This window comes from Myodes glareolus, chromosome 17 (assembly GCF_982192425.1).
Source record: "Myodes glareolus chromosome 17, mMyoGla1.1, whole genome shotgun sequence".
NCBI classification, from domain to species: Eukaryota; Metazoa; Chordata; class Mammalia; order Rodentia; family Cricetidae; genus Myodes; species Myodes glareolus.
This window is the reverse complement of record NC_142042.1, coordinates 49,842,788-49,866,525: the sequence shown is the minus strand read 5'-3', so window position 1 is coordinate 49,866,525 and position 23,738 is coordinate 49,842,788. Positions and strand designations below refer to the sequence as shown.

General features: G+C 41.8%; 1 protein-coding gene across 2 annotated transcripts; it reads left to right on the top strand.

Annotated features, from left to right (window-relative positions):
• The first annotated feature begins 5,696 nt into the window (after positions 1 to 5,696).
• On the top strand, positions 5,697 to 23,057 carry Kcna3 (potassium voltage-gated channel subfamily A member 3). 2 transcript variants are annotated; one of them, XM_048443408.3, is made up of 2 exons: positions 5,697 to 9,057; positions 17,682 to 23,057. In XM_048443408.3, exon 1 carries the CDS (start codon positions 5,885 to 5,887, stop codon positions 7,466 to 7,468), a length of 1,584 nt encoding a protein of 527 aa, XP_048299365.2. In that variant the 5' UTR covers positions 5,697 to 5,884; the 3' UTR covers positions 7,469 to 9,057; positions 17,682 to 23,057. The 2 variants fall into 2 exon arrangements, with proteins under 2 accessions (XP_048299365.2, XP_085533981.1); XM_085677855.2 differs by lacking the exon at positions 17,682 to 23,057 and adding an exon at positions 13,565 to 14,382 and having other exon boundaries at positions 5,752 to 9,057.
• Positions 23,058 to 23,738: the final 681 nt, after the last annotated feature.

The following is a 23,738-nucleotide window of genomic DNA, read 5'->3' as shown; positions in this document are numbered from 1 at the left end:
TAATTGCTACATCCCAGGAGCCCTCACGCCTATCTCATCATTAACTGCCTCTCGTCTATGATTAGAGGTATTACTGTGCTTGCTTTTTCCATAAATTAGCCAGAATCTGAAAAGGCCGTGCAGGTGTTCCTGTGCCTGCTTGTTTTCTCTCACGTGCAGAGGGCCGTGAAGAAAACAGTGGGCTTGCTTAAAGTGCTTGGTTTAACACCGTGGTTCTAACTCTCAGGTTGGCATATTTGCTGACAGGATTTTCGTCTTCCTTGACAGAAATGTTTCTCTAAAAATCACTCTGCTGGGTGAGAACATAGATTACTGGGCCACTCTGGGGAACACTCAAGAGCCATCTCAGCCTCAGTCAGGACCCAGATCTGCATCTATTTCTGTAATAACTTCCTCCGTGCGTGCAGAGTCCTTTGGAAAACAGTCATACAAATTCAGGAGGATCCGTTATAATCTTCACACTGAAGTTAAATCCACTGTCTCCCTCACCGTGGTCTGTCATGTTTGAACTGGTGTTTCATAATCATTTTTCTGCTGCTACTTCAACAGCATAGCAATATAACATGGGGAGTAGAAATATAAAGAAGAATAACACAGACAGCTAGGGCTTGAGGGTGTGAACTTCTCAGTGTGAATCCTGTTTCTGCATTTCCTAGCCGTGTTTTGTCATTATAATACTTGGTATTATTATACAAGGGCCTCTCTCACCCTGTGCTCAGTTTCTCTGCCTGAGAATGCAATGGTAGAGTAGGAATACAGCCCGGCTTGAAGTACAATTGCTAGCTACCAACACCTACTTAGCGCCTGTTCAATGGAACCTTCCTGAGTATTCTTTGAAGGATAATAATGGCTGACAGGGAGTTGAGCAATCTCAAAAAAAAAGGAACTTCTAAGCAGGGATTAGAAGGTTTGATGCATGGGTAGAATAAAGGCAGGAGTGTCCAGCCAGCTAAAGCAAGAGCAAAGGCTCAAGTGTGTGAGTGATGGATGACCTGTCCAGGCCAGCACATGACACAGAGAAGCTGAGAGAATAGGTCAAGAGCAGGTTTCACCATCATGGCAATGGCAAGAACAACTTGATCAAATCTGGGTTTACAAAAATAACTCAGCTACATCCTGGAGAATGAAATACACAAAAGAAACCAAAAATGGGAAGTCTTTTATGAACCCATTAATGCGGCCTGCACCGGACAGTGGCGGTGAAAAGGAAGACGTGAGGGCGGAGTTGACAGGGACTTGGAGGGAGAAGGAGAGGCACTTGCTGACAAACTGGACAGAGAAGCATCTGAAGGAAGTGGGGATGACTCGGTATTTCAGAACTGAGTAAGAAAAACAGGAAAAGAAGCAAGTTGGGGAAGAAAGATAATGAGTCAGGTACTATAAATATTAAGTTTGGGTTTGTCTGTACAGGAAGAAACTCAAGTCCGAAGTACGTTTTTGGTGTTCAGGACAGACCCATTCAGGGTGCTGGGGCCATGGAAAAGTAAGAAAAATGGGCGAGAAAGGTAGAATTTTAAAAAAAAAAAAAAAGGAAAAGAAAACAGAGAATCCTTGCATATATGCACAGTCCAGCTATTTCCAAAAAACTGGGCAGGTACCATTCCAAGTCTTCTACAGTAACAAAACCAGCTCACCACAGTCCCAGCACACCTTATGTGTTCATGGACTCATCCCTAATCTTTCCTTTCCTCTATTAAGCATATATTAGGCATTCACTATGTGCCAAGCACTGGTGAAGATTTAAAAAATACAATGAAAACTCCAAATGCTGCCTTTGGGGTTTCTGTCTTTGTGCACAAGGCAGAAGTCAATAAGCAAACAACCAAATAAACACATTGGACTTGTCAACAGCCTGTCATGGGATAGGAACTGAAGGTCTTGCCATTTCCTAAGGACTTAGCAAGAGATAAGCGTGGCTAGAGGTGAGAGTTCATGAGGTACCACCTCTCCCAGATAATGTTCACTGGGAAACATTGTCTTCAGTGGTGAAACCACTGAGAGATAATCCATAATCTTGTCCATAATCCCCAATAAAATATCACACACACACATACACACACACACACACACACACGAAGGGGGGTCAGAGGTTCATGAAACTAGTAAGGGGACTAGTTGGAAGAGGATCAGTGGGTGGGGGGAGAAGAGAGGGTAATGTAAGTGGATACGATTTTAAAAATATGTTGTGTGCTATATAAAATTAATAATGAAGTATGTTGTATATAACTAATACATGTGAATAAAAACACAAAATATAATTTCAATAAAATTAATGCAAAGGGGGGAAAGCAGATAACAGACTGCAGATGGGAAAGAGAGGTGGGGGATTTATTGAAACTCAGGTAGTAGTAAGAAGGGAAGGCATTTTATGTACTTTTTGCGTGAAGATCTAATGTGATAGAGCAGGCCATGTGAAAACCTAGAGAAAGAGCACTGGAGGCATAGGGAAGAGCCAGGAAGACTCAGAGAGAGAAACTAGCTTGTGTTATGATGAAGAATCAGCATGGCCCTGCCTGGCTTCAGCAGGATGATTGGCTACAGTTTACATTCTGCTATTTCTATACTAGATTTTGCATGCTAACTAAACGCGTTGAAAATTTCCCACAGATTTATAGCCTTTCTTCCGAATTTTAGGCAAGCTGAATTCTCACTAAGGGCAAGATTTCTGTCTAAAGGTCATAAGGCACAATACCTAGTATCTGCCGAAGTGTTCTTTCTCCATTCTTTTATCCATAAACATGGATTAGAAGATTTCCTAATCCTGTGACATTCTCAAATACTTCAAAGCTACTCCCAGATGTTGCTCCCCATCTGGCGGGCAAATGGGGTTTTATTTCTAGTCCCGCTGTGGTCAGTCGGAAGCCAAGGCTATGCGGAGAGCAAACTAGAAAGGCCAAATGCCAAGATTCACTTACGACGTGCAAACCTGATGGCTTTACTTAGATTTGAATACTAAAGACTGAAATACTAACCAATTCTGAACAGGCTCTGAGAAGCTGTTTGCTTTGCCACAGTTCTACACTTAAACATTATAATAATATTACTATTATCCCACAGGGGTGTCATGAGGATTAATGAGACATTATCAAATCACTTTGAGCTACTCCCCTGGGGGTACTTAATAAATGGTATGTGTTCCCCCTGAAGTGCCACTTTTGTCATTGATTTGTTGCAATGGGTTCTGCTGTCCAGCAGGGCTGGAACGCACCCACCAACTCATTTCCCATAGGCGGCCGAGTAGCCGTCCAAAGGCAGTGGTTTTCAGTTAAAATAAATATGACTTGAAAGCGACAGTCAGCAATCAGAAGCAAATAGGCTGCTCTTAGAAATCCAGTATTTATTAAGTGCTCACAGTGAACAGCATGAGGGTTTCCCAGTGTGGTACAATACTGCAAACACTGGATTTGGAAATAATCCAAGATTTGAGGACCAGCTCTGTCACCAACCAGCTCTGCAAGCAGAACAAATTGCTAAATTTCTCAGGGTCTCAAATACAAAATTAGGGCTGTCTGAACAAGTCCATCATCAGAGTCCTCCAGACAAGGCAAACCTATGCGAGAAGTGGAAAAAGTCATTTCTGAAAGCAAGACGCTTCGTAGCCCAGAGAAACTTGTGACCATCCATCAAAGGTCCATCCTCTGCTCTAGTCTCCTTTGCCATTGATTAATATTAATTTCAGCATTAATTCCTGCAAAGGGAAGAATAAATCATCTCCTAAGTCAGACATAGGAGTGCATGAAACATTCGGTCTTTAAAAATAGGGTCTTTGCCTTTCGGTGAGCTATCCTTGCAGCCTGCAATCTTCCTCGTAATTAGGTTTACATAGATGAATATCCGCTCAACTGCCCCCTTAATCACCAGCTAACATGATATACATAAAATGATGCAGTGACCATCACACAACATATTTCTCTGAAGTTGCGTCTTTAAGAGGGATTTATCGGGTTGCTCAGCTTTTTCATCTGATAATACACTTAACTCTGCAGTGCCCAGCAATGGGCAGGTTGTAAAGTTGAAGATGAAGAAATGATAAAGAATCTGGTGTTATACGACCCCGCTCCCACCCCCATCCCCAGTGCTGGCTGTAGAAACCTGCAGGGTGACTGTACTGCCAGCTCTGCCTCCCCTCACTCCTCATCCCAGGAATCACAGTAAGTCCTGGACTCAAACGAAGAAATGCCTGCGTGGAGCAGACAGAAACACAGAGCATCGATTGTTGTGGAATTCAACTCAACAACAAATGTTGAGTTCCCATGATTCCCAAGGTGCTTTGAGGGTTGCTAAGAACAGAAGTTAGGCAAGCCCATGCTATTACAGAGTCTGATGGCTGGGAGAGGGGGTAGAAAAGAATGACCACAAGTCACTTACATCAAATTGAATTGTCCGCTCACTTCAGGGAATGAGAGACGTCTAGACAACAGTTCCTCTTTTGCAAATGGCTGTGATGATTCAACACAGAATTTTGTAACTCTAGCACTTATACTTGGGGAAACTAAAATGTCCGGGACCAGAAATTAGGCTTAAAGCAAGCACAACAATTTGGAGACACCGTTTAAGGAGGATAAATGTTTTCTCTATGCCCAAAACAAGCAAGAGGGGCACAAGCTGCGAAAAGGAAAGCGTTCCCGCATTAGCAGCTAAAACAAGGCACGTGCCCCACCACAAGGGCAGGTGCATTGTGTTAAATAAAATCTAGGTTATCCGGCCTGCTCATGTCTGTCCTGCAGCAGACAAATCATTGAGTTATCTAACCACACAGATGAGGTGTAGCGAATTTTCTTTACCATCCCCCCCCCCTTCTTTTCCCACCGAAAGTAAACTTTAAAAATCAGGCTGCCCTCACTAATCCCAGGCAGAAACTTAGCCCTAATTCTGTCCAGGGTGAACTAGCTATTAAGAAAGTGAGGTCTCTGAATGTCTTTAAGGACCCCTTTTTAAGACTCCCAGAAAGACTTCAGACCCTACATGCCCATTAACTGTTGGGTTTCCTGTCCAAACACAATCGTTTACAGCACCTACACACCAGGTTTTCACAAGCTTCTACCGTCCAAATTCGGGATGCTGGCCCCTGACTCACCTCTTGCCCACGCTAACCACCCTGCCTTCACTCCCTCCTCCCACAACATTCAGGGTCAGGAGGCCTGGCACCTGGTGGCCTTCCTTCTCCTTTGACTGGGACTTCTGCAACCTACACTCCTGGAACTTGCCCTTCCTCCTGCCCAGGCAAAGTGTAAAAGGCCAGGAGGTCTGCATCCGAGGACCAAGGTGTGGTCCTTGAACAGATCTAACAGCCCTGAAACTGGGACTCGGCCACGCGCGGGAATGGAATACACGCTATCCAGAAGCAAGTGGAACCCAGGAATGAGGCCAGGCGGCGGGGATTCTCCAGGGCCAGACTGGCTGGGTAGCGGTTCAGAGGTTTTGGAGGGTCTGGGGAAGGGGATGCAAATTGGAGGAGATCCAGTGACAAAGAACCTCAAGGCTCACGGCCAGGAAGCGGGAAGTGCGCGCGCGCGGTGGGCGGGAAACCCGGGGGCGGTGGCGAGGCGGGCGCGCGCCCCGCGGGGAGGGGTGCGGAGGAGGGTGGAGGCGTCTGGACCGTACAGCCCCGCGCGCCGCGCCTGCCCCAGACAGAGCCTCGCCGCAGCCGCAGCAACAGGCGGCGGGCCGGGCTCGCGGGGCGGAGGCGGCGGTGGGGCGGGGAGCTCCAGGAAGAGCGACTCGGGGCCGGCCGCCGCCTGCAAGGAAGAAGAGCACCGCCGCCTCCCGCGCTCGGCCGCCGCAGCCCTCCACCCGCCACCGCCGCGCCCACCCTGCGCAGGACCCCGCGAGCGGCGGCGCGCGCACCCTGCAGAGCCCCGGCGGCGCCGAGCTGCCGCCAGACATGACCGTGGTGCCCGGGGACCACCTGCTGGAGCCAGAGGCGGCGGGCGGCGGCGGTGGGGACCCGCCTCAGGGAGGCTGTGGCAGCGGCGGCGGCGGTGGCTGCGACCGCTACGAGCCACTGCCGCCCGCGCTGCCCGCCGCGGGCGAGCAGGACTGCTGCGGGGAGCGCGTGGTCATCAACATCTCGGGGCTGCGCTTCGAGACGCAGCTCAAGACCCTCTGCCAGTTCCCCGAGACGCTGCTGGGCGACCCCAAGCGGCGCATGCGGTACTTCGACCCGCTCCGCAATGAGTACTTCTTCGACCGCAACCGACCCAGCTTCGACGCCATCCTCTACTACTACCAGTCGGGGGGCCGCATCCGCCGACCGGTCAATGTGCCCATTGACATCTTCTCCGAGGAGATCCGCTTCTACCAGCTGGGCGAGGAGGCCATGGAGAAGTTCCGTGAGGACGAGGGCTTCCTGCGGGAGGAGGAGCGGCCCCTGCCCCGCAGAGACTTCCAGCGTCAGGTGTGGTTGCTCTTCGAATACCCCGAGAGCTCGGGGCCGGCCCGGGGCATTGCCATCGTGTCGGTGTTGGTCATCCTCATCTCCATTGTCATCTTTTGCTTAGAGACCCTGCCCGAGTTCCGCGATGAGAAAGACTACCCCGCCTCCCCGTCGCAGGACGTGTTCGAGGCCACCAACAACAGCACGTCGGGGACCGCCTCTGGAGCCTCCAGCTTTTCGGACCCCTTCTTCGTGGTGGAAACCCTGTGCATCATCTGGTTCTCCTTTGAGCTGCTGGTGCGGTTCTTCGCTTGCCCCAGTAAAGCCACCTTCTCCAGAAATATCATGAACCTGATAGACATTGTGGCCATCATCCCTTATTTCATCACTCTGGGCACTGAGCTGGCTGAGCGACAGGGTAATGGGCAGCAAGCCATGTCTCTGGCCATCCTGAGGGTCATCCGCCTAGTAAGGGTCTTCCGCATCTTCAAGCTCTCCCGCCACTCTAAGGGGCTGCAGATCCTGGGGCAGACGCTGAAGGCTTCCATGCGAGAGCTGGGGCTGCTCATCTTCTTCCTCTTTATAGGGGTCATTCTCTTCTCCAGTGCCGTCTACTTTGCTGAGGCAGACGACCCTTCTTCGGGTTTTAACAGTATCCCGGATGCCTTCTGGTGGGCAGTGGTAACCATGACAACTGTCGGTTATGGTGATATGCACCCAGTGACCATAGGAGGCAAGATTGTGGGCTCCCTTTGTGCCATCGCAGGTGTCTTGACCATTGCATTGCCAGTTCCTGTGATTGTTTCCAACTTCAATTACTTCTACCACCGGGAGACAGAAGGGGAAGAGCAAGCCCAGTACATGCATGTGGGAAGTTGCCAGCACCTCTCCTCTTCAGCCGAGGAGCTCCGAAAAGCCCGGAGTAACTCCACCCTGAGTAAGTCGGAGTATATGGTGATCGAAGAGGGGGGCATGAACCACAGCGCTTTCCCCCAGACCCCTTTCAAAACGGGCAACTCCACCGCCACTTGCACCACGAACAATAATCCCAACTCATGTGTCAACATTAAAAAGATATTCACCGATGTCTAATATATGATGCAGTTGACAGACTGTGCCCAGTATTGTGTGGACCGTGCCCCCTTGGTCTGTGTATGCCCTTGATTTATACATTTTCAGACCATTCATCAAGGAAAGGCCATGAAAAAGTGGAAAAGCACACTGCATTCTCCCTCTCCCTGTCGCTTCATACTGACACAGGTGCCTGTTCTGCAAGTGGGCTGCATTCTCTCAGCTCTTCTTTCTTAACCTCTCTCCTCGTCTTTTAATTTTGTGACCAACAAACTTACATTAAAGCTTGATTTCTAGTCACCCCCTATGAAAAACCACATCCTGGGAGGAAACGAAACTTAGAGTCGGAGTGTTTAACCTCAAAATCAAAAGATAGGTGTCTCTTTACTGAGCAAAGGAGGCGGAACTTAAATGATGCTCCTTGTTTGGTGAACCGTTCGTTAGTGTTTGTGAACTGTTTGGTTTAATTGCCCAGCCTCTGGATATGTGGACAGAAAGTCTAAGCCGAGCGATGACTTACAAACCCACCATGCCCTTACTTTGTTTCTGACCGGTCTTTCCATTTGAATCTCTCCTCTAAGAATTTAAGGTTCGCAGTAACTTTGAACCAAAAGGGAAATGGCCCAAATGTCCTGATCTGACTATTAACTCTTTAGAGTTTGCAAAGCGTTTTCAGAGTATTAGACACGGATTCCGGTGAAGTTGTGAGTACGTGCCCCAGCCAACATCTACAAACGTCTAGAAACTCGTTTTCAGTGCTGTCAAGAGAAACAACAAAAAATCCTAATGCATGTGAGAGAGAAGCTTCTGCGGTGTCGCAAGAAGATTAAAGTGACAGACACCCCTTCCAGCGGAAGTTACTAATTCGGACCTGACTGATGCAGTTCCCATAGCAACCCATGTTTCCTGGGAAACCCGAAAAAGGTTGTCATGGCATCTTTTGCTCTTTAGCCCCACCCCCCTCAGGCCTTGCCGTTTCCACAGTAACCTTTCCAGATGGTTCCTACTAACATGATTTCATAAGAAAAAAAAAATACTATTTGAACAAATCGCACAAATTAAGTGTAAGATGGTAAAGAGGTGAAATTAATCATAAGATGCTTTTTTAAATTTTATATAAATCATTACTGTTATCCCATATTGGCTGAATCAAAAAGGAAAAGATCATCTTTGAAATGTTACACAATGTAAGCCACAATAAGTCAGAATCTGAATTAGATTTCAGTTTTTTGGTAACAATTTTTAAAGATGCTTCTGCACAGTTCTTTCACCGAGAAATGACAAGCCAAGAAACGAAGTGAAAACAACAATGTAAACATGCCCTGTGCATAAGCAAGTGAAAGTCGGTGTACCCAAAGTCTTACTACAAGATACCTTCAGATTTCCTGTTACAAAAGAAAAAGAAGTCCATCCGGACCCCACAACAGAAGTGTCACCATCACAGCACTTGAAAAGCAAAATTAACCTCCGATATATGAGGGATGCAGGTTTTAAGGAGCGGATTATAGTCAGTGAAAAGGAGGATCGATCAGGAAGTAATCAGACCTTGGAAGAAGACCTACAGATTTCAGGCACATGCTGAGGGGGTGCCAGCAGAAAGGCAGAATCAGGTGAGCACTGTGGCTGTGTGTCTTAAAGTGGTCCCTTTTTGCAGGGAACCAGGCAAACGTCATTCATAGCTAGGATTATATTTGCAAAATAGACAGTTTTCTAATACATGCCAATTGCCTTTTGAGAAGATCATTAATGATATTTTCCCTATGTGTCTGGTTATCCTTTGGTTCCCATTGTTCATTGCAAAAGGATACAGCAATTTTTCTACTGAACAGCTTTCAGCCAAGCTGAACTGGAAATAATTCCATTACTTTGACCAACCCACTTGACTTCTGAACAACTTGTTTCCCCTTTAAAATGAATTAAAAGCAGACCCTACAACTGCTACATTAGAGGTCCAGTTACATAATTACTTAGTATCAGTAATTCTTAAAGTAAATGCTTAAAATTGAGATAGGATTGGTATTGTACTTCAATGTAGTTGTTTTGCTTTATGTGAGTTGTATGAATTATACACTGCTTTTGGGGTTTGGTGGCACGGAAGTAATCTGTCCCTCTAGTGTACATGATAGTACCCTCATTTTTAAAGCTCATGAAATCATTTCAGGTAATCTCTCATAAGCCTACCTAACATATTTGTGCATTTGAGAGACTGGGAAATATTAATGGAGATTCTAAGAGGAAAGATAGAGGAAATATGAAAAAAAGGTAGAGGCACTAATTCCCTGTCTACCTGGTTGCTGTTTGTTCTTTGTGTCTAAACAGAATTTTACCTACTTTCCTTTGCTTGTATGACCTTCTTTGGACAATTCACATTTTGATCTATGAGTTGGTATGACTTGCTAGAGAGGCATTCCTTTTATGGCCCCTTTTGATAATATTAGGCACATTAGAGCAGTCACCTAAAAGACTAACATAAAGGTAACAATTTTTCTCCTATTTAGAAATGTAAACACCTTGCTTATTTTCATAAACATATTATGGTAGCCCATATTTTTTATGCTTCTTAAATAAGAGGAGTTTGAAGGACACCTTTTGTTTTCTTAACCAGAGAAATAGCACAGGTTTTGAGTCATAGCTTTCAGGTGATGTAATTGTTTCCAGTCGCCATATTGGAAACTCCTTAAAGGTTATAGGTTCTGTGTTCTGGTTTGGGGATGCTTGACGTTTCGGGTACTGTGCCTAGCACACAAAGTAGGGCCTTGTGTTTGTCAGGTTAATGCTCTCACCTTACATTAGTATTTTCTGGCTTTTAGTGAAGTGGCTGAAAGAAACTGTTTGCAGTCTTAGAGCAGGGTTTGGCTCCTGCTCCTGCTGAATGACCTTGAGAACATTACATAACTTCTCTATTCCTTACTTCCTTTTTTGTAATATAAAAGTCATAAATAGGACTTCATACATTTTTATATTAAATAATTTAATGACGTGCATCAAATTAAGAGGCTACATGGTCTTATGATCACTACTTATGAACGTTGTATAATTAATACAAAGCTTCGTGAGTAAGAAGCCAGTAATTTCCTTTTCGTCATAACGCAGTTAACATTTAAGCATCGACAATGCCCTGAACATTGTCAGTTCCGTGGTGGCATCAACCTCCTTTGAATGAGGGTGAACACTAGATGACAGATGCTAAAGTGCTTCCCTGTGACTTCAAGCTAGAAAGACACCCAGCCACAGTTAAAAGCCAGGTCATGATGACTCTAAAGCCATGCTAGTTTTGTGGTGTGTCCTGAAAGATAAAATAAATCCCTTAGACCTTTAAGTTTGACTTCAGTCCATGTTACTAATTAGTGTGTAGAAACCTCTTCAGCCACTGAAAATTAGCTTTTTCTTAGTAATGAGACGTGTATAAACAGGAGAATCAAACCTAAGACATTTAAGTCAGATTGAGATTGACTTTCCTTATAACATAATTGAGGTATCTGGATTCAACCTTAGAAACCATTATCAGTAATGTTAGGGATGCCCACAAGGACAATGGTATTTCTCGGGTTCTTATATTAATTTCCTGCTTGCATTATTTTAACTGGCAATATGATAAATAACATTATATCAGTTCTTACACTTTTCATTTCCTGTACTTTGCTTAGGTTTCTGAGGACCCATATCAGAAATTAGTGTAAACATTTGTCTCTTGCAAGAAAGTAAGGGTTGCTTACAACAGGACAGAAAATAGGAGGTTCTCGGGCCACCGAAATTTTTGGCATTAATGGCTCACCTAGCCACTCCACGAGTCATTAGGAGACTGCTTGGAAAATAGTAAGCCCTAACTTTGTCATATATACTGGGTGTAGCCCCTTCTCCAAGGCTCTGAATCTTTTATAACATGAAAATAGATAGTGATTTGAGCTTTAGAGTAGCGTGCTAATGAGTGTACATTTGCCTGTGCCAATTAGCTTTGCCAGCTACAGGCTTCACTGTTGAACTTAGCTGAACATCTTGAGTGTTGAAAGGAGATTTATGTGAGTTATGTGGTTGGATCGGTCCAACTCAATAGCACCTCGGGAGGATGTCTGTGCCCCACAGCCAGTGATCCCGAGCAAACCATAGAGGCTAACAGTTAGTATTTATTTTCCTTGTGTGGTGTTTTAAACTCACATTGTCCCAAAATCAAACATCGACTAACTATGGTGACAAACCAAGGTGTGAAAGAAAGTGTTATTTCTAAACATCTAAACAGAATTTTAGGATTAATCAACTTTTATATACATAGTAGATGATATTTAAAGTTATGGCTTCCATGAAACTTGCTTACAAGTTTGTCATATAACACACCCAGGCAACAGCTTCGTACACAGCATCTAACTACAGCACATAATGACATACACCAGTAGTTCACTCCTTTGAGAACCGTAATTACATTTTCTGCACATTGAAATTTTCAATCCTGCCTACAGCAGTTTCAAGTCCTTTCCACCTCTCAGCTGTGAATAAAAGTAATAACCCCTACCACTAAGAAATGCAAAAAAGCATATGGCCCCCCAATCCGGAGACATGCAGAAACACTGTGAAGCCGAGGTGAGAAGTTCTAGACCTGGGAGAAGCTATTTAGGTAGGGATTACGTCTTAGGATTTTTTTTTTCTTTCTGTTTTGTAATGGGCCTTTTCAACTAAGGAAAATAGAATTACCAGTTTGTAGGATTTCCTATGTTGTGCTGAGGTGTGTGTGTGTGTGTGTGTGTGTGTGTGTGTTATACACCTTCTGTGAAGGTATTTATCTTTGAGGAAAGATAAATTAGGGTAAATTAAAAAAAATGGAAAACTATAAAACGCCAAACCTTACTTACAAATAATTTTAACTTCCTGCCAGAAAATGGTCAGTGTTGTGTGGCGTCTGATACTGGTATTCACTGTGTACTCATTCTCAGCCTGCAAATACAGCCTAATGATTCCAGTTCGTTGGAGATTTACAGCTGTTTGTCTTGGGTTTTAGTGGTGCTGCGCTCCAATTTTCTCTTCCAAACTGCAAAGATAACTTATCCCCAAAAGGCATCTTTGTGACCTCCCTCCCTCTTTTTCCTTCCTTCCTCCCTTTGCCCTCCACCAGATGCGTTTTCCTTGCCCTTCAAAATGTGCACCATCATGTACTTTAGAAAGGAGTCCTGGAAAAGAGGCTCCGTCATCTTCTTGGGAGCCATATTGTTATCATAGCCTAGGTGAAGACTAGGAACAATTCCCTGGAAAATTTCTAGGGCTTGGTCATTAGTAATAGAGCCACTGAATAAACCCCAAATAGTGTTTCTTCATATCTGAAGAGTGAGATGAACAGCTGCTTATTTAGGGTTCGGGTGTTGCATATGATGAGGTCCCACGTTCGTTTGTGGAAGAGGGAAGCACTTTCTCTTCCTGTGAGTTTCCAAGTTGGGACTTTCACAGTACCCAGTCTCTGGGGAATTTATGAGGAGATCCCCATGAGCTTTTCACTAAGAAGGCTATCCTCAAACCGTCATTGTCTCTCACCCAGATTTTTATTGACCCTACTAGTTGATGCCCCAGCTTCTATCCTTTCCCTTAATTGACTCTGTTCTTAGCATGAAACCCTCAGTAATCCTTTCTTCTTTTCGTTGATTTTTTTTTATCGGGTTGCTTTCTTGTTCTTTTTCTCTTTTCTTGTTTGGTTGGTTGGTTGCTCGGGGGCAAGGCTAGCCTGGAACTCATTCCGTAGACCAGGTGCATCTTAAACCCATAGGAGTCTTCCTGTACAGACCTTACAGGGGCCTGCATGGCCCTACCTAATTCTCTAACTCTTCTGGCCTTATTTGCCTTCCTGGCACTTGATCCACAGCGCTCCGCATGCTCTTTTTAAAATGTAGAAGTCATCTCCACCTTGCAGGGTTTGTGCTGGCTGCTCCTTCTGCGTAGTATGCTCGAGCCTTCAAGCAACATCCGTATGACTCAGTCCATCGCCCCCTTGCTGTGTCAGCGTCTCATCACAGCCTTCCCAGCCAGTCTACTTGCCACTGCAGTCCCATTTGTCCCTTTCTCTCTTTAATCTTTCTTCTAGCACAGTATATATTTTGTCTGTTAGATTTATTAATTATTTTCTCTTTCCTTCCTGAGGCCATGACCTGGACTGCTACCTGAAACACATTTGTGTTCAGTGTGTATTTATTGGAGGAACATGTGGGTTTTCGTGCATGGTTTCCATTGATGCGGGGCTCAGACTCCTTATCATGCCCTCCTGGATAAAATATCTGCAGTTTTGTCCATTGGAAAGACTTTGATGTATATAACGTACTTCAGATTTCTGCAAGAAGCTCTACCCGTTTATAAGGATGGAATCTCTTAATCTAAATATGGATATCATCAAGGGTGCTTAGCACTTAGGATGTTTCCCAGAGATCGTGGATCCTACATAGTAGCTAGTAGAGTACTTCTGATAGCTAGTAGTCCTCTTCATACATGTGGAAGAAGACTTATTGACCCGAGTGGTACAGAAAATCCCAACAAACAGATGACTCCCCATGGGAATTAACCTTTCTGGTAAACAAAGATACTGTCATGGTTTTAGATAGCGTTGTGGCAGATGTATTCTCTTTGGCAGGATGTGTGATTCTGCTGATTTAGAGAGAAATGTATTTCTCTATACTTCCTTTGAATTGTCTCCATTCCCAGGCAAATCAGACCAGTGGATGAGCTGGATGTTTCTTCTGCACATCCAGGCAGAATAGTTTTCTTACTAAATGTGTCAACAAATTAAAATCAACATATGTATTTGAGTTTACATATGTAAACCAACAGAAGTTAGAAACTCCATTCAGCAGCTTATCTAATAAGCCTATATGGAACCAAATACTCTATCTGAGAATATCTTGCTAGGTCTTCTTAAAGAAATGACATAAAACAAAAAGTAAAAATAAATACTTTAATGCCTTGTTTTTCATGCTTTTAATTTTTTAAATTGTGTATATATTTGTGCGTGGGTGGGTGTGCCCACAATACAGTTGTGAAGGTCAGAAGACAACTACCTTTCAGGAGTTGTTCTCTCTTTCCACTGTGTGGGTTGCAAGAATCAAACCTGGGTCATCAGGCTTGGTGGCAAGTGCCTTCACCCACTGAATCATCTTGCTGGGTCCCATATGTCAGATTTCAAAGACACTTATTCTCTCTAAATACAAACTGTGGTTTCATTGCTTTATTTCTAGAGTCTGTGAACTTTTTAGCTGCATCCCTTTTACTGATTTGAGAAGAGCAGTTTATTATGCTATGTAAGATTTAGATATTTTACTTACATGTTTCGATCTGTGAATTTTAGATATTCATTAGTAGTAGACTTAAATATTCCTCATGTTACTCAAAGTAGTGTTGATTTAGTTTCGCAAGCTCATGTCCCAATGAATTTCCTGTTTCTTGACAATGCTCATATCTTTCAGATTGCTAAGTTGTGTTTAAACCTTTTGTTGCTTGCCAAGAGTTCATAACTTCCAAAACTTCAACCAGAAAACTGCACTTAATAGAGAAGACACTTCCTAGTCTTCAGGCTTATTTGTTACTGTTTAGCTGCTGGAACTGTAGAAATTACTGGTAATGTGGCCAACACTAAGTGTTTTGTTTTGGGGGTTTTTGTTTGTTTGTTTCTCGTTTTATGGTTTGTTTGTTTTGTTTTTGTTTTTCTGAGACTCTCTGAAACAGTCCTGGCTGTCCTGGAACTCGCTTTGAAAACCAGGCTGGCCTCGAACTCATAGAGATCCACCTGCCTCTTCCTCCCAAGTGCTGGGATTAAAAGCATGTGCCACCACCGCCTGGCCTATTAACTTTTTAATAGATGTCAAAATACAGGCACATCATGAGAACAAAGTTCCCATAAATCTACCTTTTTAGAATGAATCCAACCCTCTCATCAAATACACATTGTTCATTGGACTGAATCTATACTTCTTTCTTTTTGGACTTGATAGAATTATAAGTTGCTTCTTTGCAAATGAATAGCTTTAAACTTTGCCCATTCTTGTCCCCCTTTTGAGCAGGTTTCTTTAATTATAGGTCATCATTTTTTACAATACCTCGTATCTCTTTTATAGAATTTGTTTTGATACTTAATGGCTATTCATTTCTTTTCAACCCACTTCTAATCCACTAACATAAGCATTCTTACACTATCCAGATAGCACCTTTATTTTTATTTCTATAGAATTACAACTTTATCTACATTTATAATCTATTAAGATACTGTATGATTCGTGTGTGTGTGTGTGTGTGTGTGTGTGTGTGGTGTGTGTGTACACATGCATGCATGTATGCGGATGGCTATGTATGTGAGTGCAGGTTTATGTGGGCATGTGGGCACATGTATACAGAGAGCGGAGGTCAATAGTGGGTGTCATTCCTCAGGAGCGGTCCACCTTGTATTTTAAATGGGATCTCTCTCATTTGCCTGGGGCTTACCAAGCAGGCTAGACTGGTTGGCCAATCAGCGCAAGGGTCTCCACCTGCCTCCACCTCCCCCAGGATGAGTTTACAAGCACACACCACCAAGCCCTGCCTTTCTGCATGGGTCCTGATGATCAAACGCTTGTTGTCATCCTTGTGCAGCAAGTTCTTTAGCAACTGAGCCGTCCACCCAGCCTTACACTATTCTTACCAGACATCTCAAAGCCTTCGCAGGAAGTAGTGCACATGAGATTTAAAACAGGAAGCCCAGTCACTTTTACTGAGTTGAAATGGTAGCAAAACAAGTGAAGCTTAACAGAACCATCTCAAGACAAATAGACCAAAGGCTCAGCAAGCAAAGAATAAGGACTTCCATTCTAAATGGACGCCATATCATTCATGTCATTAGTGTTTTCTTCCTAGTGGCAATTAATAATTAAACCTTTGGAGTTTCCATATTTTCATAATAAAAAGTAGGCATATTTTGGATATACTCTTACTTTTTTACTCAAGAAAAATAGTGTAAAGAAAGTGTTGACCATATGACCAAGTGCAATCCATACCACCAAGAAATATGTTTTTGCAGATAATTGCTCAGCCCACAGGGGGCCTACAGTGTGTAGCTTAATGAGTGAGCAAGTCTCCCATTACAAGTGCAGTGAAATCCCAGATCCTCACCTCTGGGTATTTACCCAAGGTTCAGGGACATCTGCTGAAGCCAGGAGTGTATGTGAGGAAGAGTCTTCTCCATGAGCCTGATAGATAATGTTCACACGTTTAACAGCCTCTGTGTATGTCTTTGTGGGTTTCCTTTGTATTATAGAATAAGCAAATGTTTTGATGGCATAGCCCTAATTTAATGTATCCCTTTTGTATCCACTTAGAATACCTGTAATGAGGACCCCAAATGTGTCAAGACACTGCAAGGCGGTTGGGACTTGCCTTTGTAATATAGCAAATGTCTACTGTGTGCCGCAGTCCGTTCTGGATTCTGGATAAAACTGAAAACCATGCTGTCATTATCCTCTTATATTTTTACAAATTACTGTTTGTATTTCTAAGAGTTTTTCTCGTGGGAGAAAAGGGAGGTCACCAAACTATAGCCTTTATTTTCTTTGTTCTTCACAGCCCCTGACAGAGTAGTTTTTGTCTTAATTTTTTAAAATGATAGATAACTGCACATAGTCATGTTTTAAGGATCATTAGATTTGTAATAAAAAGGTGCTAGGCTCTGGCACTCACACGGTGTTCTTCCCTCCCCCTCCCCGCCCTCCTCTCTCCTTTCCTCCCCTCCCTGCCATCCCCTCCCTTCCCTTCCCATCCCTTCCCTTTCCTTGTCTCCTCCTCCCTCTCCTTGTTCCTCACTCCATCCCTCTCCATGTAGTCTATTCACTCCAGAGAGTTCTCATTTTAGCTTACCATAGGAGGAGATACAACCAGAAATCTTTGGAAATCATTGAGAAGATAACACACTTTTCTAAAAGTCACCGTAAACCTGCCTGATGGCCTTGAGGATAAGGATAAATTCTCTTTTCCAAAAGCACACCATCCTTTTAGTTTGGACTCATGGATCATTATTAATTGAAAAATTATAACTAACATAATCTGAAACTTTCTGATTTGCAAATTGGAGCCGTTCAAAATATAGTCTACATTATTCAAAACCTGAAATTTTTTGAACTTTACAGCTAAAAGTAAGAAAACATAAAGTTAAAAGATTCATAAATGGAACTTTTCTTGTAACATCAATTCTGTCATTTCAAATGCTAAATATACTGTGAATTATTGCATCTTCTCTATCCAACAGGTCCCTCAAGAGAGCCCCACATCAGGAACTGCAGAGTGACCCTGACCAGAGGCATGCTCAGTTTTAACTGTGTGGACAAGAGTGGGGTGACAGTAGCATGTTTTCATTTCAGTTACTATTCAGAGATATATCTCTAACAAATGCTTCACATGAAGGAAAGAACTCAGCTAGAGGGTACTCTTCATGTTATGAGTGGTACAAATGGTATCAAACAGGAGAGAAAGAGGAACATTAAAAATAAAAAATATTTAAAAATAAAATGTTAAGGTATCATCTCAACCTGTTGACATTCTGGTGGAGTCAAGACATCCCAAAACTACAATCAGTGTCACAGATAAAAGATAACCTTGTGTGTGTTTCTAACAAGCCAACTATTGTTGGTTTTTTTTTTTTTAAGTATTGAACTGTATTTAATTGTGGAACATGTTCCTAATCGCCTATGTTCTGGGTTAGGTTTAACTTTATCTGTGAGTGTGTGACTATACCAAAGGCTTCCATTGGTAGACCATCCCATTCACACAAATAAGTGAGGTCAACACTGTGCCCAGAGGAGTGGTATTAAAGAAACGTGCCTTGCTTGATGAGACATTCTTTTATTTTTTAATTCAAAATGATAGATTAACAAATTAGATTTTAGGTAGGTTTTCGTTCACCTTAATTTTACAAAAATGTAGTAGTTCTTATTCTGTTTAAGTTGTCTGTGTTAACTAAAATTACAATACTTAGTTATACTTAGGCAGTTATATATCAAGTTCTATTTTATTTTCATGGGATGTTTGGTACGGTGAGACAAAGTACATTCTTTAAGATATATATAATATCTCATCTGATGTTATAACTTTTACTTCAAAGTTATATGTGTAAAATATTCTTTGACTCATTTTCTATTTTTATATTCTTTTAGAAATGGAACTCTTTTTCAATTAAAAAGGGGCAAATTTTTAGTTGGAAAAGAGACTTGGGAGGTCATAAAGACGGTGTCCCATTTGGGAACATTTAACTTCTGTGCCATTATTGTATTTACTGTGACATCTCAGCAGAATGGTAGCTATTTGTATATTATTTCATAAGCCTTATGGAAAGTCAAACTGTGAACATTCAATATGTACACTACTTTATTCACTTTGCATAGTTTATTGTCAAAATATGCCTGAACGAGTGCATAAAAAGTAATGAGTACTTTTAGAAGTTTAATCGTATGATGTCCTAAAAATTCAAATGATGAATTTCATTAATCATAAGAACCTTAGCTAACCGCCACTTACCTAGTCACCCCCAAATAGGTAGACACACAATCCAGGTAACTTTCTTTGAGGCAACGTCTAAAGTGAAGTTTTAATAATCTCCTGGTAATTTCTTCATGGTCAAAACATGGGGACCATATCGCTATCATTTTAATGAAGATAAAGGGATGACCGCTGTCTTCGCTTTGAGTGATGTGAGCCTCCAAGAGAAATGGCCGTGAGCAAAGTGAGAATACAGCCACCACCTTGTCTTTGTTGGTGTTTGCTCATGTTGTAGAGATGCTGGCACAGGCAATAGTGAGCCCTTTGCAGTTATCTGGCTCCTCCTAACTGATGGCCACAGCCCCGTTAGCAGTAAAGCAATCCTGGTGGATGAAAACAAACCAGGGGTTCTTAAACGTTCAGGTGGTGTTTGTGTAAGGATCAGTAGGTGTTGCCAAATTCTGCAAGAAATACCTTCATACAATGACACATCGTTAAACAATGTATTGTATGTAATAGTATATCTCTTTTAGAATTATAGGCTACAGTTCAAATAAAGACAAAATATGGAATTTTGCGCACGCGCGCGCACACACACAGACACCAAAGAAGAGCTCAGAACAGTATCAGATGCATAACATGCCAAAACATTCACATGATGAGTGGTTAAAAATAGCATGCGCTTAGGTAACAGGATACTGGCATTCTTACCCACTGCCTACCTCTGGGACCCCAGGTAAGTTATGACCATTGCTAGACTTTAGTTTCTTGAATTGCAGAGTGCGCATGCCAGGTTCAACAAACTCAAAAGCCCTTTCCCACTACCAAATCCTGTTACACACATCTCTTGAAAAATGCTTTGAAGAGTACTTACACGCTAGGATTTTATATGCATTTCTAAAGAATAAATTGAAATAAGATTTAAGCTTTGAAAGTGCCATGAAATATCTCATTCTTCAAATTGTGAGAAGAGGAAATAGGATTTCTTCTCCTTTAAGATCTTTCACTCATCTATAATAGGATCATGAAAAACGGAGGGGTGGGGCATCCCTCTGCAGAAGGGAAGCAGATTAACGAAACAGCTAACAAGATGGCGCAGGTCTTGGTAACATTAATTGAATGTTGAGGTGATTTGCACAGTGTGCATGAAACGATGGTCCCAGAACTTTACCGCACATTAGGAGACTAAAGGTGGGAAAGGGATGGGAAAAGACTGGAGAACAGAAGTGTTTGCCTTATTCTCTCTTTGTTCTTTTTACACACGGGAGCCCAGATGGGGATCTGCATTGCAATACTGAGTCTACCGAGCACTCATTTGCCCCAGGAAAGTCCGTTCAACTTCTCAGAACTCCAGTTTCTTAATCTATAAAGAGTTTAAATTTGAATTTAGTAATGTGCATATTTCTTTTCATCTTTTAACGTTCTGCAGCATTTCAGGTCCTTAAAATATTTGCATAAATACCTGTATGTGTTGACCCCTCCATCTGTCACTATGATGTCGTGGAGTTTTCAAGAAACTGGATAGATTATGGACTCAGACATGTGTGTTCCTAATACTGCTGTTTGACCTCGACAAGACCTGAAAAACTTAGACCTCATTCTCATTCAGATATGGCTGAATTATTAAAACTTGTCATTTCATCTTTTAATGTTGAATTCATTTCCTAAACAAATGTCTTCTCAAGTTACTCTCCACAACTTGTTGTAATTTAATAATCAAATATATTGGCATACCAGTAAACTATAGCTGACTGTAAGATACAATTTTTGTCACATTTAAAAGTTAATGCCCTCTTGGTCCCAGAAACTATAACTATAATATAAAAGAATATTCACAAATTTTGTGAATTTTTTTAATACAAAGGAGGCCCAATGGAGCCATACTGTAATTCGTTTTGCTCAGGAGTGAGAAAAACATTCAGGGATACCCAAACACTTCTGTTTGGCATTAGTGGACAATTGAGGAAAGAAGGGTTATATCTTTTGCACAACGAAGATGACAGGTGACGTTGCCCATTAAAAATGGGAGTATTTTCTGGTGACTGACTTTAGTATAGGAAGATAGGTTAGAAGAACGCCAGAGTTCAGACACTAGAAAACTTATTGAAATGGCAATGGTCCATTGAATAACGGAAATATTTTGTCATATTGAGATCATTTGTCCAGAAATTTAGTCCTATATCCTTTTCACTCAGAAAGGGGCAGATTCCAGATGCCTCTGTTGTAATAGGAAATGTATATTTTGACTAGTGGAGAAATTAGCTAAAGCATCTAATCTGATCATTTTAGTTTTGTGAATCTGAAGTTTCATCTTAGGTGTAGTTTAGTCTCTTGCATATGTGATAGTGTCCGTGATCTTGAGGAATGATTTCATTAGTTTTGTTTTTAAGTTGTTAAAATGTGCTAAGTGGTGATTCTAGCATACCATGTTAATACTGTATCCTACAACCATTTGTGGACAAACCACAGTGTTCCTCTTCCGGTAAATTGTTTCTGTGGTGTGATTGTTTCATGCTAGGGGTGGGGGGTGGGGTGGTTAAGTACTTAGTTTACTTAAAATGTCAAAGTGTTTTTCTTAAATGCCATAAAATTGTGTGACATTAAACCAAATAGGAATATCCTCTTTTTCAACTGTGAGAGAACTGTATAGACTACTTTGGGGACTACCCCATAAATGCTATCATTTGTGGTTTTTTTAAGCTTATATATTATAAATGTAACATACAATATATACCACATACAAAGGAAAGCAAACAGTGTATGTAGTGTTTCTTGGAGTCTACGTGTGTTCGTTTACATAAATACTTAAGCATTGCAAAGACCATCAACATATTCTATTTCATTTCTAAAGCACTGTCCACATGAATTACTCATAGTATCTAGAGTTTAGAGATAGAACAGTCAAGTGACTTATCATAGACCATGTGCCCATAAGTGACTGTAAACGTCATTCTCTTTGCACTTTTCATCCTGGCATGTGTGTGTTCTCTCTCGCTGCGTTGTATTTCAAACTGAAACTTCAAAAGATGTGTTGAAATTTTAGTGTTGTAGTGAAAAGGAGTCATTGGGATTGTGCTAGACCTTCTCAGATAACTTCCAACCCCTGTCTACGTACTCTAATACCCAAAGATTTTATCAACTAAAACATACGTCCCCACACACAAGTCATACACTCTCAGACCCATTTCGTGCCAGCATGCCAAACAAAATTGCTCTTCATCGATCTCTTTTACTTGCTTTTATTAAAAGCCCATCATAACAGCTAATTTCTGAACAGTTTTTCAAAGCAACTAGAGAAATTGCAGCTGTTCTGACTCAAAGGGGAAAAAAAAACTAGGCCCCAGAGCAATCATTTTCTTAGCTTTTAGTTTGTATATGACTGGAGGAAAAGAGAGAGGGGGTTGGGAGGGTGTGTATATTCTAGAGAAACTATCATTTCCAGTAACTGTGTAGAAATACTGGATTATTAAATCCTACGTAGCAGTTTGTTAACAATAGTCATAGTTCAATTACTGGTAAGCTTTCCACTCATTTAATGATATACTTAAGAATTTTCCCAACTTACATTACAACCCAATGACTTCTCAGTTTGAATATGAAGAACAGCCATGTTTCAACCCATTACCAATACACCATTTTTGTTCTCAAGTATCAGGTAGCCACTAGTACTGCTTACCCTTGTAAATCAATAGTCTGTGATTCATTCTGTACTTCTCTGTGCAATGCAGTGTTAACTGTGAATATTTAAATAAAATGTGTTATTATCCTGGCACTTAATATTTCCTAACATTGACTTCAGTTTTCCCCCATCAAATAGATAAGTCAATCAAGTATTATTTTGTATGAAATGAAGTAATATTTATTCTTAATAACAATGGTATTCTAACTACAATGTCAAATCAAACATGCATTTTATATTTTTATATTCATTTTCTTTTGACATTGAGTTAGGTCAGTTTACCATGTAGTAATGTAAAGTTAAATTTTTATGCCATGTTCTCTGCTTAATTTGGGGCCTTTTCTTAAGTAAATACCTTTAAGTTTTGATTGTGTGATATTTTCTTGTGATGACTTTTTTAATTTGTCATTGGACTGGAAGTGTCTATTGCAAATGTTAAAAAGATAATCCAATAAAACACCTGGAAATGTTCTCTTGCAGTAATAATTCCAAATGACTGTTTCCTCTCTTCACATACCCCCTCTCTCTCTGATCTTCCCTTCCTCCACCTTCCCTCCTTCCACTTTATTTCTTTATTTTGATTTTCCAGAAGAAACATCAAAGCTAAGCTCTTGTCAACAGTCCCAGCATCAGCTGCCTTTGGATCATCTATCACTTGTCCTCCCTTACAGCAAAGGCTTCTAACATTCCCTAGATGTCGTTCCATTGCCCGGTCTTACAGTTCTAGAATCCCAATGAAGTCTCAAAGAAGAAGAATAAAAGATTAACAATAGTGCTGAGCCTTTATATCCTACTCCAGTCCTAGAGTAAATGATGACATTACTTCATTTAAAAATAGTAATCCCGTTCATCTATGTACTGCCCTGTTCAAAACAGTGTGGAGGTATTATGGGCAGTGTGTAGATGACTCTATTTTTATCAGATGGATTATAGAGAGCCAGATATCCCAAAGTTTGTAGATTAGGAAAGTAATTATTAATATCCAGAACAGTGAAATGCTAAGGATATTTTATTTTCACTATGCAGTCTCTCTGTATCTCCAGTGTTTTGTGTTGTTTACATTTTTACAGAATCTAACATCCAGCAAACACCTAGCCATTGCAATCATTTTGTGCCCAGCAATGTTGATCTTCATTCTTTTTCTAACAGCAG

Coding starts and splice junctions, on each gene's coding strand:
- Kcna3 (XM_048443408.3), top strand. CDS start 5,885: ATGACCGTGGTGCCCGGGGACCACCTGCTGGAGCCAGAGGCGGCGGGC.